Source organism: Physeter macrocephalus, chromosome 16, assembly GCF_002837175.3.
Source record: "Physeter macrocephalus isolate SW-GA chromosome 16, ASM283717v5, whole genome shotgun sequence".
Taxonomy (NCBI): Eukaryota; Metazoa; Chordata; class Mammalia; order Artiodactyla; family Physeteridae; genus Physeter; species Physeter macrocephalus.
Window position 1 is genome coordinate 16,840,075 of NC_041229.1, and position 20,263 is coordinate 16,860,337.

Genomic DNA, 20,263 nt, shown 5'->3' on the forward strand with positions numbered 1-20,263 from the left:
CGCTAGGTTGTTGAGCGGGCTCTCCCGCTCCGCCGGACCTGCAAAGCACGCATGCACTTCTCCCAGATTGTTTTGTCAATCCGGGGACCTGCCTTCTCACTCTCTACACCCGAACAGCCCCCGTTTCCCAAAGATCTATTCCTTCGGTGCAAGGTGAGTGACGGAAATTTGCAACGTTTTGTTTCCAGGCCAGTTGCACTCGGCGTACCGGGCAGGGGAGCCTCCTAGGGAGATTCTCGTCGTCTGGTTGATGTAGCGATTGCTATAAACATTCCTAATAAAGGTGTACGGGAAGCTAGACCCGCCCCCGGAGCCGGAGCCCCTGTGCGCCAGGGGCCCAGGAGACCACTTTTTCCTTGATCCCGGGGAACCGAAAACGAATTTTAACATAAACATATTTGCATACGCCCCTCCCCCTGTCCCCGCCCCTAGGTGGCGCGGGCGCGCCGCCGTAGCCAGCGCCAGGGGGCGGGGTGGGGGAGGGGGTGAGTCCTCCGAGAGCCGCGTTCGGCTCGCGGCGATGTGATTGGTCGGTCCGGACTCCGCCTCCAGCGCATGTCATTAGCATCTCATTAGTTGTCCGCTCGGGCTCGGGAGGAAGCCACCGCCGCCAGTCTGAGGCAGGTGCCCGACATGGCGAGTGCTGTGCTGCCGAGCGGACCCCGGTGTGCGGCGGCGGCGGTGGCGCCTCCCGGTCTCCGACTCCGGCTTCTGCTGTTGCTCCTCTCCGCCGCGGCACTGATCCCCACAGGTAGGTGTGGGCACCGGCCGGTTGGCCCCCGAAATCTCCTAAGGCACCCCAGTGGCCGTAGCCATGGAGGGGGGAAACGTTTCCATGACAACCTTCCCCCACTTTCTAAATCCAAATCGGAGGGAGTGTGGAGAGGAAACTCAGGGCTGAGAATGGAAGGGGTTGAGGGGATCGGTAAATCTCCTCTCCCTTGCCCAGCTCGGTGTGAATTACAGCTCGTAGGGATGGCTGCACCCACACCTTTTCTCCCCGGCTTGGCGCGGGGCGCGGAGTGGAGTGAGAATGTGGGGCCCGGGGGCTAGAGAATATAGGGTAAGGGGGTGGATCGAAAGCACCCCCCCCAAACCTTCCGGACCCTCCCTAACTCTCTGTTGTCCCCGTAACTTGCAGGTCCTCCCGCCTCCCCGGGCTGCCCATTCGCCCCCACCTCTCCAGCGGGCCCCCCATTCCCTATCTCCGAAACCTCCCCATGGCTGACTAGCGGCCCCCTCCAGCGCGATTCCTCACTGGTCCACAGGACATCTCCAGATTTGTCTGATCGCTCCTGCTTTCCCCGCGCTCTTCCTTTCTCCCCTGTCCACGAACAACTCGCCCCTCGTGTCTCCTTCCAGCCGGATCGCGGCCCCTCCGCCCCCTCAGCTCCCTCCGCCCGGCTGCGGGTCTCCTTGGCCGGGCTCCAGGCAGGGAAAGTTCCCCGGGCCCGGCCCCATGGGGGGGCGGTTGCTGTCGCCGCCTCTGCGGGAAGAAGCCGGGAACCCGCAGCCCGCCTGCCCCACAGCGTCCTCCGCCGCGAGTGGGGACCCCGGATTTCCAGGCTGCCTGTCATTTTCGGCAGCTCGGGGGTGGTGGAGGGAGGAGGGTTCGCGGCCTCTGCGGCCAGACGGGCACCCTCCGGGCCTCCGGGCGTCCCCTGCGTGCAGAGCTGTCTTGGGAATTTGCCCAGAAGCGGCTCTGCGCGCCCCGCTCCTTCCCTGAAGATGCGGAGCACTCGCCTGGAGCACGCTGTTTGGCTGACCGTGTGCCGGGCGCGTTGGCGCGGTCGGGAAAGAAGAGGGCAGTGTTTGCTTTTGCTAACAAAAGGGGGCTGGAGCTCTTCCCCAGCGGAGAGCCCGGCCGTGCTGCACCCTGCCTCCCCTTCCCACCACCGCCGCGCTTGGCGGCCGTGCAGCGTCCCAGCGCCCCTCGCCGCCTGCTGCGGGCTGGGAGCAGGGATCCGGGACTCCAAGGCGCAGGGCCGCGGTGGGGCGGGGAGGTGCAGGAGGGGATGCAGCAGGGCTCGGCGCCTGCAAAGCCCCTCCTCGCAGCTCGGAAGCCGCAGGACCCGCGAGCAACAAGTGGCGGAGGACACCGAGAGCTCAGCCCGCACCTGCGGAGCCCCCGACCCGGGCGGGTGCAGCGCCGGGGCCACCGTGCCGCTCCCGGGGTGCCTCTCCGCTTGGGCTGTGCCTTTTGTTTACACGCTAGAGGACACACAGTTACGTAAACACCGCAGGAGACACGCTGTAGGAAATGGGGAGATCTGGGGGTGCTAGCTTTGGATTTGGGGTGGTTGCTTCCCCCCCACTCCCCAAGACAGGCTTGCAAGGGAGCTCGACTTGAGGAACCTATCGGGGATCATAGGGGTGGGAATCTGGCGGCAGCTTCAGTTCCAGAGCTGAGGATTTTTTCTTCCATGCCACTGTCTCCGGATGTTGTTTATGTGTTTTTGCACTGTGAATTCTTAATTTATGAGTTACGAGATAATTGGGTTCAGCCGATGCCGGTGTGGTTACAACTTCATTTCGGGTGATGTCTCTGACTCGATGGGTTCAATGAAATGTTCCTGAAAGAGATCCCTCGTTCTGCTGCATTGTAAAAAGCGCCAGTGTCGGTTAAACGTGAGCGTTACAGGCTTGGTAACTGGCGCATAATAGAGGCAACAATAGACTTGTATTGGCTGCAAAAAAAAAAAAAAAAAAAAAAAGGCGGGGAGGGGGGAAGCGCTGGTCGGGATATTGTCTTTGGACTAAAAATGGGAGCCGTGCAATGCCGCTTGCCAGCAGAGCAGCGTCAGATTATACCTCCTCTGTCCTGCCTGCTCATTGAAGGCTCCGGGTAGTAACAACAGTACTATATTTGTAATTATCTCGCGGTAAGAAGTTGCCTTCCCGGCGAGGGCTATATGCTGACTTAGAAAGGAGCGGTCTGGAGCTCAACCGTGCATATCAAAGCTACAAGAAAATTCTGTTGCCAGTTACCATGGAAGCAGCTTCTTGCTCCTGTGTACATCCCTGTTTGTACGCTGTTATCAGATTGTGTTCAAATTAGGAAGTAATTGGGTTTGATTTGTAGTGAGGGGGTGAGGCGCCTTTCTTTAAATCTTTTTGTTTTTTTCTTTTAATGCGTTTTTTGGTGCTGAGTTTGAGAAGGGGTCTTGGCCTAGCCCCAGGTCCTAGACCCGGAGAGTAGATTTCAGGTGGGGACCAGGAGACTTCTCTTCCTTACTCCTCTTAGTTTAAGCTTTCTCAGAGACCTCCAGTTCCTACTCCCAGGATTAGAGAAACCTGTTGGCGTTGCCTCTTAACCTCATAAGGCTTGTTTCATTTACAGCCTTGCTGGGATAGCCATCAAGGGCCATTGTGCAGTGGGTCCAGGTTCTGTCTTCCCCTGTAACTGAATCCATCTATCCCCTGGAGAAAATCTCCCATCCCTCCTGTGGTGTTTGGATGAAATGGATGTTAATGAAATGCAGCTAAACTGGGCTTGTCAAAGCTCACTCCTCAGTGTAAATCACGCCCGTTTAGTTTTGGGTGCTTGCATGATGCTGTTTCTGACCCCCAGTGAACCCGTGGTTGATCACCCTTCTCTTACATTTTCAGCAGTAGAGAGGATGGCTGATGGGTGGGGATGTGTGGTGGTGCTGGGAAGCCCAGGAACTGAGTTTTTGCTTGTCGTGGCCTGTTGGGGCTTGTGTACTGGGGATAGGGACTTTACAAAAGTGCCGCCCTGCTATTGTCGCCTTTCCCTGCATCAAATCCAATAGCTGCGGGAGGGACTTGCACTTGTCTGTGATAGCTTTGATAAAATATCCCTCATTAATGCCACTTTATATTTACAGTGTGTCACTGGAGACGCACAAGGCTTCATTTAGTGACTTGTGTGACGAGACAAGCTTGCATTATTTGCCTGGGACATTTTGGAGGAACAAGAGACCCATTGAGCAATCTTTTGAAATGAACAAATACGGAAAAAGGGGGGAATAAAAGAGCAGGCAGTTCTCCGGAACAAAGAGCTTTATTCATATGGATGTTGTACATGCGTTATCCAGTTTTCCCAATGGCCCTCCTGGTAACGGGGAGTGGGACAAGGAAGAAGCCAGGGCAGGACACTGGCGCTTCCTCTCTTGTTTCCTGACTTCATATTCTTATCTGACTTTGCCCTCGACTCCCTGGACTCCCTGCCTGCGCTGCTCAGCTTGCTCGGCTCCCTCTAAAACCCCAGAAGGTAATGGGTTCCTGGGTCTAAAAAGGAGATTTTGAAACCCTTTCTCCCAGCTCTGAATTACAGCGGAAGAAAGTGCTAGTAGCTACCTGTTGAGATGGATGGTCTTCGGCGGATATATCGGTTGAATGGAAAGAGATGTCACTTTTCTGTGACATGTGTCAGGAAGTGGTTGATAGTGAATGTCAGATGGGTAAGAGGTCTTGCAATTATATAATATTAGCCTTACTATTTATTTTTAAAGAAATGCTGTGAAAACTAAAATCCAAAATTTTCATTATCATGAATGGTGCTCTGGGAGTTTTCAGTGACTTTTGCCCACACCTGGTACATTTTGACCTTATTATACATAAGTGAATTTTTATTATTCCTTGGCCTATATTGCTAAGTGATTTTCAGGCTTTAAAAACTTGATAATATTGCTGTGAATATAAACTCAATCTCTCAGTTTCTGTATGTGACATATTAATGCTTAATTGGCCACTTAGAATTTACATTTTAAAAATGGTTTTGTGTGTGCCTGTGTGTTTAACAGAAGGTCCATTTTTATGCAGGAGAATCTCTTAAATTGCACCAAACTAATCAATGTTATGATTTGAATGGAAATTTACCAGCATATAAAGAAATTTTATAAGAAATAAATCCGAAGGATTCAAATGTTGTATCTCTTTCTTGGGAAGAATTGTACTGACCGTCATACTGGGCATTTTCAACTGAAAATCCAGCACAGAAAGGAGAAATCACACAGCGACATCTGTTGCAGAATTGAAAATTTGCTGCTTCTAGTTGCAAGCAATTAGTCCCATATACGCACCTAATGGTATATGGTATCAGCCTGTGTGTGTGTGTGTGTGTGTGTGTGTGTACTCACACAAATATGTATGTATCCACATGCATATATGTATATATATGTACGTATGCAGAAGCTCTGCCAGTGTTTGTAGTCATATTTAAAATTATTTAATAGAAAATATAACATTTTAATGCAAAGTTCTTTTCTTAATATCACCTGTTGAGGAACTAGAGATTCTTATAATCGTGGAATTTTTGAAAGGGGAAGGATATTAGAAATCATCTGGCGAAGTCTCATTATTTTGCAGTGAGGCAGCCAAAGCCCAGAGAGAGAGGGACCGTGCTTACCGCTGAACTGAGGCTGAGTTAGCTGTGCTTCCTGGATGGCGAGCTGGTCTCCGGATAGCCAGCCAGTGAAGCTTCTCTTCCACCTCCCAGCAGGGATGCCCAGTAAGGGATATGCATCGTGGGTAGATGGTACCTGGGGTAGGAAGAGTTTGTATTCTGAAGGCAGCAAGAGTAATTATTGCTCTGCGTAATAAACCGATGGATCAGGGGTGTGACCTCTGGGAAGAAAGGACCGGTTTTTGTTAAGGTTGTCTTTAGTGTTGACAAATCATTCTGAAACCTCTGGACTTCATGTGGCAGCCACACATGAATGTTGTCGTCCAAAGCACCTGAGTAGAGGAGAGCTCTGGATTTGTGTCCCGGTCGTTTAAGTCAGATGCGTGAAAACTAGGCTTCACAGAAGCACAGAAGCCTGCCTCAGCTTTAGACTTTTAAGCTTTTGTTTTGTCATTTCAAGGAGTCATAGTAACAGGAGAACTGGTTCCACATAATTAAAGAAAAAAGGAAGGGTCCTTAAGTCAAGAACAAAAACACATCTTGATTTTCTTACTAGGTACTTGTCCCTTTCCCTTAAGGCTGGGAAAAAGCTCAGAATAATTTTTTTTCTTAAAGAAAAAATTATTTTATTGTTGCAAGATGACCCTTTTTTTTTTACATCGATCATATTTTCTTTATTTTTTCACTTTATTATGGAAAATTTCAATTACACACAAATGTAGAGAGAATGCTATAATTAACCTCCTTTGCAGATCATCAGGTTTGGTACTTATCCACCCGTGGTCCATTTACCTTCTGTACACCTTCTCCCCTTCCCAGATTATTTTAAACAAATCCTGGACATCCTATCATTTCTTCCATAAATTACTTTAGAAGGAATTTCTGTAAGATACAGCTCTTCCTCTATGCCCATAATCACTGTATCATTAGCTGCATGTACATTTTATCCACTGGTATACAGATTTTCATCCTACTCTTGCTTTACCCAGGAAGGTAGAGTGAAGGCTTGTTACAGTGGGTAGAAGCTGAGGCGGGAGCTAGAAAAGCCAGAGCATGATTACTGCCTGCACTGAGGAGACCTTTTCCTGTGGTTTGGTTTATTTTGAGCAAGGTTTTGTTTGGATCGGATAAGATGAGTTTTATTGTGTAAATATGCAGTAATTGTAGCTAATTCCTCAGTGGTGAGCTGTGGAAAACACCCTTGGTGAGATTGGCCATTTCTAGATGTTCTCATAATGAATACTCTCCATAGGAGGACTTCTGTAGGAAAGGCTAGTTTAGTTTGATGGCTGTGAGATACCCTCATTCGGAATATTTTCCTTTAAATGTCTCTGTGGTATAAGTGCCTTTGCATTTTGTAAACATATGGCTTCAAAGAAAAAGATAATTGTTCCCATTTCTAATTGGCTAAGTGTTAATTTCAGCCCGTATTCTGTAACTGAAGTGATCAGAAAATGCCTTTGATGTGGGAAACCCATAGGGAGCTGTAAGTTTTTGGGCCTTATTTTTGTAGGATGGGGGTGTGGGGTGGTAGGAAGAGAAAATGTTCCTCTTTTTTTTACTTTTCAGTATTTGCCCCATTAATTTAAAATGTGAATTTTTAATTTCAGCCAGAAATGTTAAAATGCTTCAGTGTTAATTTCGGAACTTCTTTGGTTTCTCAGAAAATAGGTTGGTTCCATTTTCCAGGGTTTGTGAAATGTGAGGTTTTGTGTGTGTGTGTGTGTGTGTGTGTCTTTTAAGAAGTTCTTTCTCAAATGTATTTAACGTGGACTATAAATCTGAAGCATTTGGGTTTTTGGTTTCTAGCCCAACAAATAATTACACATGAGATGGTTTTGGGGGGGGTCCAAGCAGCCCTGGCCAGGGAAAAACCCGCCTCCTGTGCCCCTCTCTGAGCTGGCCATGGCACCAGAAAAGCACAAAGGAATGTCTACATTTAGGGTTAGGGGAGCACCACCAAAATCGCATAAAAAGCCTTTGTTTGGAAACCATCAGTGAAGGAAGGAACCCACTGGAATGTTTGTAATTACAAGTGGCAGCTCCTTGTTTAAATTTCAGAAGCCACAGTTTCTTTTTCAGAGATTTAAATTGCAGGCTGTAGCCAGCAGCTGCTGTTGTGGTTAATGGGCACTTTCTCTTTGAAGATCTTCCAGTGCTGGTTCTCAAAAGCTTTGGAGCAGTTGGCCTTGAACTAGGGCTAGAAGAAAGGGAGATGGAGGTATTTATATACATGCACGGCAAAAGTGATGTGTGGCCTTTATTATTACTCAAAAGAGGAGCTTGGCGGTAAGGTTTCGAGAAAACTGAGCGCTAAGAAAAAAATCTGTTATGACTGACAGGTGTCTTGAATGGGGTGATTGTCTTACTAGAGATGTGGGGTGGGGAAAAGTTCTTCTTTTAGTAGATGCTTTACTGGAATATAGTCAATTGACCCAACATTTTGATCTAGATATTTCAGAAATGTTAAATAGCCTTGAAATGAAAGCGCTCTGTTTCATATTTAAATGCTACTCAGTGTTTGATGTTGATATTCTAGTGGCATGGACTTTTACAACTGCCTAGAATAAGTGGCTTGCTCTTGGCAGTCTTCCTTGGTAAGGTAGGCACTCTAAACCCTCTTGAGCCATCCAGCACTAGATGGCAATGTCAAGTTGGAATTAAGTTATGAGGTCCCTGGAGGGGGTGGGGAGGACTCTCCCTAAAAACAAAGGGCTCCCGGGCCCCATCTCCCCCCATTGTCTGTACCATATCTCCACTTGGCTAGGAATAATCTGGAAGTTAACATGTCAGACATTGACCCTTTCATCTTAGATCTCAACTTTTCACAGAGTCTCCATTATTGCACGTGACACCATTGTCATCCTGGTCTCCAAGGCCCTGAAATTTGGAGTCTTTTTTTCCCCTCCTTAGCTTTCAGCCTTGGACTGAAATAAAATGGGATAAAATGGGGCTGATTATTTCTCCACAACATTCTCTGGAAGCCTCAACATCCTCTCCAAACCATGTTTTACTAGCAGAAGCTCCCTAGCCAATTCCCCTGATCCCAGGCTCTCTGAGTCAGAATTTAAGTCGTCCTACCACAGCTGTAATTCTTTCCTGGACAGGATCAGGACACTGCCCTTGCAGAAAACCTAATCTCAAATTCTTGCTCCTTGCGCCAGATTCAAAATCCACATTGTTTTGTCTTAAGGTTGTTCCTTCCTCAATTGCTCTCTCACTCCTTCTCTAATTGCCCTCATTTCTTATTACTTTTCAGCCCAATCCCGATGAGACTGGAAGACTGATGATTCTCCAGTGAAACCGAGGAAGAAAGTGGTTTCCCCTGATCAGCCTTCAGCTGGTTGCCTTTGCATAAAACTGCTCTCTGATCGGTTTTCCTCTTAACTGTTTTGGTTTATAATTGTAGGATGGCTGAATCTCCTTACCAACCTTGAGAATAGACATCTTTCCTTTGCATCTTTCAGTTTAACTAACACGTGCTAATCTAAAATATATGCCCACACAGACATTTCCTTTTTCTGCTTTACAGGTGTATACGTGAGTCTTTCTTTCCAGTAAGCCACGATGTGTAGATATTATTGCCATTATTTTAATGAAATTTTAAACCTTAGAATGCTGAAAGTGTATTGTGCCTATTTGGTGGTACGTGTTGGAATACAGGCATTTACTGTAGCATGAAAATAGTGTAACTGAATTCACAAATTACAAGCTGGCAAAGTAAGACTTTGGGGCAAAACGTTAAGCCTTGAGGAGTTGGAAACTTTGGAAGGGTCAGAGTCAGAGAGCCTCGTCTGGAGCTGCTGACTTGGCATACATGAGATCAGCCCCTCTGAAGACGCTCCAAAACATGCAACCTTCGAGGAGCATTTGGTGCTCATGTTTTCGGTGCATCAGTTCCTAAGAAGTACTACCCGGGAAGCCAGACGGAAGTGCCCTAAAACCCAGGTCTTTATTAGCTCACACTTTAAATAGCGTTGACTTTGGGAGCAGTGCTGTCTCCCTAAACACAGGCATCTCTCCAATTGTGGCAGATCGCATTTTAGTTGATTACATAGAGGGTGAATTGTTACTGGCTTAAGAAAAAAAATGAAATCTTTGTTTCTCAGTCTAACTGCTAAACTTGTTATCTGAAGGATCTTTTCAAAGCCTTTATCTGGTACTAATATCTACCATGGTTCTTCCCTTATTTTTTTCCTTGTCTGGCATCCTTCCCCTGCAGAGTTCCGTTTTTGCTACTGGAAGGTTATGCAGCACGATAATTCAGTGGTATGAACACTTGATTATCATGGAGTATTGGGGGACGGTCTTGGGGGAAAAGGTTGTATGTCGAATGTGGTATGTATTTGGCTCTTTGCTGATTATCAGCCTGGGGTAAGCCAAGCCATGCAGAAGTTACTGTACATCATCAGCTTCTGAATAGAAGAGGAACCCTGCTTCATTTCTCTTGCAGAAACCCTTACTTAAACAATGAAAACTTCAAAGATAGGGAGAGAAAAAAAGTTAATTCAGTACTAAATTACTGCTCAAATGGTTTTATCTCTTAAAAGGTTCAAAGAGAGATAAGCTTAAATGACACTGAACTTCACTTTTCCTTGTGCATATCTTGTGCGCACACATCCTTGTGAAGAGACCTCTGTCTCCTTTCTTTTAGTTTTGTTAGTAATCACATGAATGTTAGTTGCTGTTTGTTTCCCTTTCCGGAAGCAAATCTCTCCATCTCTGGGCCAGGTTGGCAAGCAGAATACCCGGTCTAGATTACAGAACAGCATAAACCTTGTGCTTTGCTTAAGAGCTAAAAACAACAAAAAACAACCTACCTTGCAGGGTGTTGAAAATAAAATAAGATCATATGTATGAATGTCCTTGAGAAGGAAGTATTTTATATATATGGCTTTCATTAAAACAGCCACGGTTTAGTGATGGGGGTTATGTTTCTGACTACTACTGCTAATCACGTTTGTAAATCCCTCACACGTTTGAGAATATTGAAAAATTCTGTGCTGAAAGGATTAATTCAGGATGTACTCAACTGTCTCTAAGGTGAAACTGAAGAATAAAGTGGCAGTAAGATTAAGATCCCACCTGGAGTTGAATGTTTTTTGGAAGTAAATGGAATTATCCAGTCACCTTGGAGAAATAGACAGCGATTATAATCTCAAGTTTCTGGACCTTTTAACACAGACAGGACTTTATGATTTTACTTACCCCTTATATTTTATATACTATATTTAAATCAAGTACTTGTATTTCTGTAGCTAACCCATAAGGCACTTGGAAGAAAAATGAGAATTTAAAAATTATTGTTAAATCAAGTGTCTGCTTTTGTACCAGGCATTGTGTTTGGTGCAGTTATAGTTGGGTGGGTTGATTCCTGAGGGATACAGTTGGTTTTCTCAACTTTTATTTTGAAAACTGTCAAAATGGCAGGAAAGTTGAAAGTATAACACATGCTTGTACACCCCTTACTTAGATTCATCAACTGTCAGCATTTTGCCCATTTGTTTTATCTCTAGCTCTCTAAATAATGTATCCACACATGTCTTTTTTGTTTTTTTCTGATCCATGTGAAAGCAAGTTGCAGGCATAGTGACACGTCACCCTTGAATACTTCAGCACCAGACTCCTGAGAATAGGGACATTTTCTTCCACAACCTCATTACATTCAAGAAATTTAATATTCACCAATATTATTTAATGTCTAGTCCATATTCAAAGTTCCCCAGTTGTCCCAGTAATATTCTTTATCTGTGTTTCTTTGTCCTCCCTGATCTAGACTCCACTGGAGATCACACATTGGATATGGTTTTCATGTCTCTTTTTCTTTTAATCTAGAACCATTCCCTTGCTCTCCACTTTTTTTTTGTTTGTTTGTTTGTTAAGGTTCTTTTAAGGAGTGTGTGTGTGGGATGTCTTTCATGGTGTTGACATTTTGTTGAGTCCAGATCTGCAGTTTTGTGGAATGTCCCACGGTTCTACAGATTGTTTGCTTGTTTCCTCCTAGTTTGATTCAGACTATAATCGTAGGCAGGAACATCGCACAGCTGATGTTGCCACCTTTTAACATCACATCAAGAGCAACATAATAGCAGTTTGTCCTAATTTTAGCAGTGGCAAGTTTGATCCCTTTGCTAACGGTATGTTTAGCACTTGGTTGATGTGGATTTACAGATTTCTCCACTTTTGTCCGTTTGTCATTAATAAGTAATTCGTGGGATATTTTGAGATTGAAGATCCTGTTCTCAAACACTTCATCTAGTGGTTTTAGCAGCATTGATAAACCTTGTCTAAATCAAATATTACACCAGTGTTTATAAAATTGTGCTTTTTCTAATTGTCATTCCCCTGTATTGGGCAGAGGCCTTCTTGAATAAAGAAGAGCTCACCTTTCCCACATCCTCTCCTTTTTATTTGAAAATCACAATGGACTCATAAATTAAAAAAATTTCAGTGTGATAATATTTCTTTACCGTCAAATTTGGCTAAAGGGAACCCCTTCAGTCTGGCTCTTGTATCCTTTTGACATATCTCTGTTAATTTTTAAGTTCTTTCTTATTTTATGTCACAAGAAGATGTCTAAGCTCACCTTGTATTTTCCCTGCTCCAGATCTGGAATCAGCTATTTCTGCAAGAAGCTGTGGTTCCTTTTAGTGGGCAGCTGGTATTTAGATACCAAAGAGTTGTGCTCATTGCGGTTGACTTGTTTCAGTGGACAGAACTAGGAGATTACATGTATATTTATTAATTATTATAGAAATAAATTTATTTTTATATATATTGGAATACATTTAAAATTTATACTTATTTATTGAAATCATGAGTTCATACTGATGTCTTCAATTCTATTGTAAAACTAAGGTTCTTTTTTCTCCTCTTTTCTCAGTCCTTATTTGTACTTTTTTCCCCCACCGTGAGAACCTTGATTCCCAGCCATATCAGTGTCTTATAATTAATGCAAAAAATAGATTTGGAATTACTCCACAGAGAATACTGTGGACAACAAAACAGCCAAGTGAAGCTCAAGATTTTTGCCATTCTTTTTGCCTTTAAAATAGACCCAGTGAAGGTTGACGGTCAGAGTACTGTGTTCACAAGTTCACAGATTAGTGCCTTGTGTGTGTGTGTGTGTGTGTGTGTGTGTGTGTATGTGTGTGTGTGTTATCAATGAGATGTATACTTAGGATCATTAATTTCTGTTTCTATTCAATTTTAGTGTTTTACCTGTCCTTGTTGATTTAAGTTCATATGTTGAACATGTAAATCATTACAATGGCTCCAAAATCAAAACTGTGTAACAGAGTGTCACTCCCTTCCCTGTACTTCCTGGCCCATTCCCACCCATCTTGCTGTAGTAGCCGATTTCATTCCTTTCTCATGTATCTTTCCTATTTTTCCTTTGAAAAAATAATAGGTAGTGTTGTTTTTTGTTTTCGTACTTTTCCATAAACCGTGTTGACATCTGCCTATAATGTCTTATTTGACAAATCCTGGGTTCTCATATTAATTTGATGATTTACCCCCATTTGGCTTTATTTCACTTTAGAAACCTTTTTTTTTTTTTTTTTTTTTTACAGTATTCATATCTCTTCCATTTCTTCCTTCTAAGGTAATAGTTCTCTTTGGGTAGTTAGAAGAATGCTTTATTTTTTTCATTTAACTCACCAAATTACTTGCAAGAAAATAGGGACTGCCCTTTTTCATATAATGCAATGTGTGTCTCTGATGTTTATTAACTGTGCCTTACTTTGCTTCTCAGCAGTCATCGTATACCCTTCTCCTCATGCAGTAAATTGGCATATCTATGTCTCAAGTGCCAATGCCCCAATTCTTCCTACCCCTTTAAAAAAATGGTGTTATACTTACTGTAAAGCGCACAGCCTTTTGCATCTAAACCTCAGACCATGTTCCAAAGGTGACTATTGAACATCTCAATCTGGATATTCCACAGTTATCTCAAATAATATTAATGACAAAACAGCAGCTGTTATTTTGTATCTTCATTCAGGATCTTATTTAATCCCTGCTGTCACCCTGTAAGATGAAGTTGAGAGGATGATAGGACCCTTGTCCAAGAGGCACAAATAATAAGTGGTAGAACCAGGTCTGTCTTCAAAACCCATCGTTTTAAACACTTAGGTACATTTTCCTAAAGTTCAAGATGTCTAAAACTGAACTTAGCACTTCTGCTCTCCAAACCTCCCACTATCCTATATTTTCTGTGCTGATGAAGGGTATCACCAAGCTGCCCAATGAGTTAAGTGAATCTGGGAGACATCTTAGAGTACTTCCTCCTTCGCTACCCTTTCCCCCTCTGTTAGTAACTAAGTCCTGCTTGTCTCTTGGATTCACTCCTGTCAGTTTCACCACCACTATCTTAGTTACCCTTATGCTCATTTTACAGATGAGGAAAGTAGATTTAAACTGATTTAACAGTCCCTTAATTGGTCTGTTTACCTCTAGTCTCATCCCTTCTAATGCATCCTTAACACTGCTTTTAGGCAGATCTTTCTGAAACATATTAGATTGTCACTTTCTTGCTTAAAATCTGGAAATGTTTTCTTGGCACCTTAAAGATGGCGCTTACACTCCTCCAGTGTGGCCTACAGTGCCCTTTATCACCTGACTTATGTCTTCCTCTCAAGCTCACCTCTTGCCAGCTGTGCACACCGTGTTCTTGCTTTAGGAGCTGCACACCGTGTTCTTTACTTAACCAAAGTAAATGTGTCCTAGATACGCCACGCTCTCTCAGCCTTTTTGTATGTCACCTCCTCCTCCTGAAGCGTGCTCATCTAGATGGCTGATTTCTACATATCTTTCGAGATCCAGCTCCCAATTTCTCAAGGAAACTTACATGACCTCTCAGGTGGGTTAGGTGCCTTTTCTTTGTGCCCCTCTTCTGTACTTCCTTAGGGGCTGTCCCAGACTTATCTTCTTTCTTCCTGTCAAACATCTTTCTCCAAATTGCCCCAGGTTCCCTCTCTATACCTGTGCATTTCGTACTTGTCAAACTTGTTTTCACCAACAGAAATGCCCCAACCTCTGGTCTTCCGTATCAGCATGTTTCAATCCTGTGCGTACATAAGACCCAAGTCCAGTGCTTCTTTTTCAAATCTTAATGTACTTTCCAGCCTGAGTGTAATATTTTCGTTTCAACTTCTTTTACAATTTCTCGAGCCATCCCATGATAGTTAACACTTCTGACATTATCATATGTTGACATGTGTCCGTAGGTAGGTGTCTCCTAGCCTTTCTACAGGAGGGTCTACTGCTTATTCATCTTTGTATCCTTAACAGCATAAAGTTAATGCCCTACACATAGTATGTGTTCAGTAAACATTTGTTAAAGCAATGAATGAATTGGGAATTAGGTCTCCATTGCCCATGAAATCATCAGCATAAATGTGAACAGAGAACATGGTGATAATAATTCAGTCTTGAAGAGCAGTATAAAGATGCATCACTCCAAAGGTGGTTTATTCACTCACCATTTTCCTGTTACACAATCTGATTTCCAGTACGTATATAGCCTATCTTTTCTCATTTGTCATGAATACTGGTAGTTGGGGTTTAGAATTCGCACGAGGCCTTTGTGTATGAATTTAATTTAGTGGTTGTCTAGTTATCAGCTTTTAGAACTGTAATTCTTAGTAGACGTTGTTTGTTCTCTCTTAATGGATGAAGGGCTGTCACGATCTGATGTTTTCATAGCCTGAAGGACTGACTTCTAGCGTGTTTGTTCATACTTGGTTGTTGGGCAGTCGTTGGAGAGATTTAGATACCAGCCCAAGTAAGAGAACCTCTATCCATTTACTTAATCACTGTACAGTCCTGGTATGGCTGGACTTTGTGTCAGTGCTAGGGCCATACTGGCACGTTAGAGTTGAAGCAACAAACCAAGAAACTTCTCTCTGAGGCCATCTGCCCCTCTTCCCCTCAGTTTTCATGAGAGCCTTATCTTAAAACGGATATATTCTCAGGAGAGGCATGGTACACATAGGAAAATGTAAACCTCAGGGTAACAGTTTTCCTTGTACGGTAATAAAGATATATGTGGAGTCTGTGGCTTCAGGATCAAAAAATAGATCACAGTTGTTGGATCAAACATGAGAGATGGCTTGTTGCTGTGTTTTAAAAAAAATGAGATGGGTAGGGCAGTCTGTTTTGTGGACATGCTTCCACTATTTGTGTGACTGGATAGTTGGTGCTAAATAAGACTGTGGCAAAACTAAGCTTATAAACTTAATTGCCTACAACTGATCTAGTTTTAAACGGAGAGAAGATTTCCTGTTGTTCTTCCATGGAAGGTGGGAGAGATTTCATATGTAGGCAGAGGGGGAGAGAGTTTGCTAATGTTACCTTTTAATTTAGGAGAAGTTTGGAGTTTGTTCTTTCCTGTGAATATAGAGGTGGAACCCACTCTAACCAGAGTTTATTGCTGTAATATTTTAAAAATGCATTTGTGACACTGATAAATCTGTGACCTTGTCGAGGCGTTTTTGAAGGGGAGGGGTGGCTAGCCTTTTTCTCACTGTCGTAAGTGATGTCTGCTCAATAACTCTAACTACCTGACAGTATTGGGAGGGGAGGAGGACCTATCATAACTTGTTTTTATGGCCTGTTTCTAAAGTGTTTCCTTCATATTCACATCCATCCATTTAGACTTCTCTTCTCCCTGCCTAAGGCATGCATCCAGCCTAGGCTGTGTTTGGTGCTTTCAATGCTTTGAATTATGGGGAATCGTAGCATTTTATCGATGCTTCCCTTGTAGCTATATAGCTCTCTATTGTCTTAGGTTACACAGCTTGCATTTCTTAGGCATCGTGTGTGGATTACTGGAATTAGTTGAGGTTTGGAGTGGAATGACGTATCTTCCTTGATTTTGTGCCATTTGCCATCTTCTCTTTCTTGGTAGACACTTTTTCAGAGATTGCCTTCTTAGGAAATCCTTCAAGGCAGAGGAATTAAACCCTTCCTTTCCACTATAAATCTTGGTAAATATATCTTTATCAGTGTGACCTACTGTCAAGTAAATAATGATGTGATAGCGATGTTCACGAAAAATTATATCTTTGAAATACACATTTTGTCAGTGTGTTAATGTATAATATATGATTGGTATTATCCAAGAAAAAGAAAAGATTAGTAAGTCAGTTTCTTCTAGAATTAGGTGGCTAATGCTTCAAGCATCCTATTTAAAAACAATTGCTTCTAGGTCCTGTTGGCAGAATTGCTTATTTCATTATTCTGGTCATTTGCATGCAAACAAGTTGATGATTCTTTAAATAACCACCATGTTCAGTCTTCTTTTCCTCTTGAAATGTTATTCCTCCAGCATTGTATTCCATTCATGCAATAGCATGAATCTGGTGCAGAAAGAATTTCAGGCTAAAGAAGTAGCAGAACTTTTCTTCACCTTTATTTTTTTAACCAAAAATGATGTTTCATTTTTATATTAATTTAGCCATGATGACATCCCTTTATCCTTCTTTCATAAGGTGAGTGCATACAGAGTTATGCTTTAATAGAATATTTTTCAGGGTCTTAGGATATTTTTAAATGAGGCCATCATCTTCAAGATTTTGGCCTGAACTTTCCATGAACTAAAGGAGGAAGAAAAGGATAGACTAAAAAAAAAAAAAAAGATGAATATATAATCTACTTATAATGGAATAACTGATGAGAATTAAATTCATTTTATAACATTTATCTGGTGCTAGTTCCCAGAGCACTGTACCATTTCAGTAAGATAAGTTCCACATTTATATGTCGGATCTCTGTAGGAGGCCCTTTGAAAAAGTGTTATACTCTTTTAAAAAAGGTTTGAAAACCACAGATCTAAACAGAATGAGTCCTTCAGGTTCAAAACAACAAGGCTGGAGAGAATGAGCCTTGGTTCCTGAGATCACATCCGGGCTGAGGCCAAAGTCATAGGCAGTAACAAGGAATGCTCATCTGCCTCATGTTTCCTTTCCTCATATTCTCTTTGGGGTCCCCGAAGGTGTGACTGTGGCCACAGCAGAGGACTGGATAAGGAGCTGAGATTTCAGATCACTGGCATCTCTGTCTTTCTATCAGAGGGATATAAAGAAGGGAGCTAACATGGAGTTGAAGTGTAGAAGGCGTTTCATTTAAATGAAGTCTCGAAAACACAGGGAAGATTTCCACCCAGAAAGAGATGAGGAGAGAGGACATTCCAGGTTGAAGGAGAACCACATGAGTAAAGGCTTACAGGTAGGAAAGCTAAAATGGCAGGTGAGATGGGATTAGCAAAAGATAACTGGGGGCCAGATTGTGGAAAAACTTTGAAAGCCAAATTTAGATTTAATTCTGGATGTCATTGAGAACTATTGAAGGGATTTTGAACAGGGAAGTAATGTCAGATTGGTGCTCTAGGGCTGTGAATCTGGCAATGGTTTGTGATTAGATTAGAAATGAGAGAATGGTTAGGGGTATAATAGTTCAGGTATGACTTTATGAAAACTTGAATTAGGGCAGTGGAGGAAGAATGGAGGTGGAATTGACTGGAGAATGGGGATTGAGGGAAAATAAAGATTAGAAACGAAGGCATGCTTTGATTTGGAACTTGAGTGGCTTAGGAGAGCAGCTGTTCCAATGAACAGAAATCAGAATGTCATGGTGGGCTTAGTAAGGGAAGACAGTGAGCTTGGTTTTGGACATGTTAAACTGGAGCTACCATTAGAACATAGTGGAAATGTTTAGAAGGTCATTTGCAATGTGATACTCGAGTTTAGGAGAGAAGCTGAGAGTAGAGCTAGAGATACGGATTTGAAAGTCATCTGTAAAGAGTTGATAGCTGATTCTACGTGACGCATAGATTCAGTTATTTGATACACATGTACTGAGATGCCCGATGTGTGCCATTGTGTTAGGTGCTGGAGAGGAGTGTATGAGGGATCCTGAAGAGGGTCATAGAGGTAGAACCTTAAGGGGAGGTGTGTTTTTAGCGGACAGGATAAGGAACTGTGGTGAACTAGTCAGGACTAATCAGAGGACTGGAGATTAATGCTGTGGAAGCGAGAGGGAGTTGTAGGCAGGGTTGATGTGGGTTGGAAGTCTGTTAACTAAGTTGCTGAAGAGTCTTGAAGCAGTAAGGATTGTCTTGAAAGTGAATGAACTCTGGGGAGGAGGTTGTATAAGAATGAAATTAGGTAACTTAGCCGGTCACACAGCTAGGATGTTGGAACACTTATTTGATTCCCGATGCCAGGTTTTTGGACTGGAAGTACTCCAGTGAGTCCGGTTCTCATTGTAGTACACTGGTACACCACACTGTGCCTTACCATTCATTGTATAGGGGGCTGTGAGAGCCTGTTCAGTCTGTCCATAGGACTTAAAAGGTTTAATTACGCTTCTAGAGGGTGATGTTGAATGAAAAGCACATTAACGAACCTCACAGTTGTCCTTGTATTTCACGTAATGAATGACAGCTTTGGCAGGCTTAAGCATGGAGGCAGGACAGATGGAAACTGTTTTTCTGGAAGTGTGCTTATTTAACAGCCACCATCAGAGAACAAAAACAAATCCTAGTGTAGCGCAGGAAGCCCTTTCAGGATGGCAGGAAGAATCTAGGTCAGCTTAACGGCAACTCCTATTTTTTAGGTAGATGAATGTTTGCTACCCTGACTTTCAGCAAGCTGTGTGAAGTCCAGAAAGACTGGGCATGGTTCCTTAGTGCATATTAGTCAGGAGGGGGTCACGAATTAAATTGATGTGTGGGAGCATTTTGATTTACATTTGACTAGTGAGAGTGTAGCTCAGGCCAATATGGCAGTCTGCTGAGCTGTAGTCTGCATTTCCTTAACTCTTCCATGTAAAAGGTAAATCCTTGTGGAATTTTTGCACATTGCCTTTAGGACCTGACAAGTGTCCTCCTATAGGTAGAATGATCAGAAAGGAGCTCAGTTGAGCAGTGGAGCGCTGAAACTTTCCAGCCATGTGTCTCCAGCGCTTTTCAGTAGACCTTTGTGTGATGATGGAAGGATTCTGTATCTGTGCCATCCAGTAGTGTAGCCACTAGCCATATGTGACTATTGAGCGCTTGAAATGTGGTTCGTGTAACTGAGGAGCTGAATTTTTAATTCTCTTTAACTTTAATTAACTTAAATTTAAATAGCCCCATATGGCTAGTGGCTACCATATTGGACAGCATAGCTCTAGGCTAAAAAGTAAGAAGCCAGATTCTCATGCTTATCGTTATTGGAAGAGGGGTTGGGTGAGGGTGTTGACTTCATGCCAAATTCAGTAGATTTGTATTGAATCTTGGACTCAGCTACTGTGGGTCTCCAAATTGTGCATTTTTCTCTACTCTCTCTTGCTTTTCATACCTAAAAGCTTCTAGAATATCTTAATTGTTCTTTCTTCATTTGAAGAATTATCCCTTTTGGCCCTAGAGGGGTATAGCTCATCTAGTGCACGGATTAATAGCTCTAGCTTTGTCCTTAGAAAGCTAAATCTTGGAGGTTACTGTTACATGACTGTACTGCCGTATGCCAATTCACATTGTTATCTTTTCTTTTCTTTTTTTTTTTTTTTTTTTGGTTGATGCCGAAGGTGAGTGAAATGTGAGAAAAACGTTCTTCATTTTAAATAGTTTTGACTGCCAGGTTAATGCGACTCTTAAGTGGAGCTTCATGAGGTCTGGCCATAGTAACTGCTTTTAACTTGATTTAAAGTTCCTAAACATTCTGAATTGCTTCACCTAATCTTTTTATACTGACGTACAATTTTCAGGCTCTTTTTTATTTTCAAATCCATAACTGACAGCTGCTCAACGCCTCATTCAAATAGTTTTAAGAGTTTTAGAGAAAAGTTGGGACAGGCTGGATTTACTGACATCAGTTGGATTGAGATATTGTGGATTTAAAGATGATAGAG

General features: G+C 43.0%; 1 protein-coding gene across 3 annotated transcripts in view; it reads left to right on the top strand.

Moving 5' to 3' along the window:
* Positions 1-618: 618 nt before the first annotated feature.
* CADM1 (cell adhesion molecule 1) overlaps positions 619-20,263 on the top strand; it is a 333,247-nt gene continuing 313,602 nt past the window's right edge. For all 3 annotated transcript variants that reach the window (XM_007126762.4, XM_007126763.4, XM_007126765.3), the window contains exon 1: positions 619-751. In XM_007126762.4, the coding sequence (XP_007126824.1) occupies positions 634-751 (118 nt within the window). In that variant the 5' untranslated portion in view covers positions 619-633. The remainder of the gene's footprint in view (positions 752-20,263) is intronic.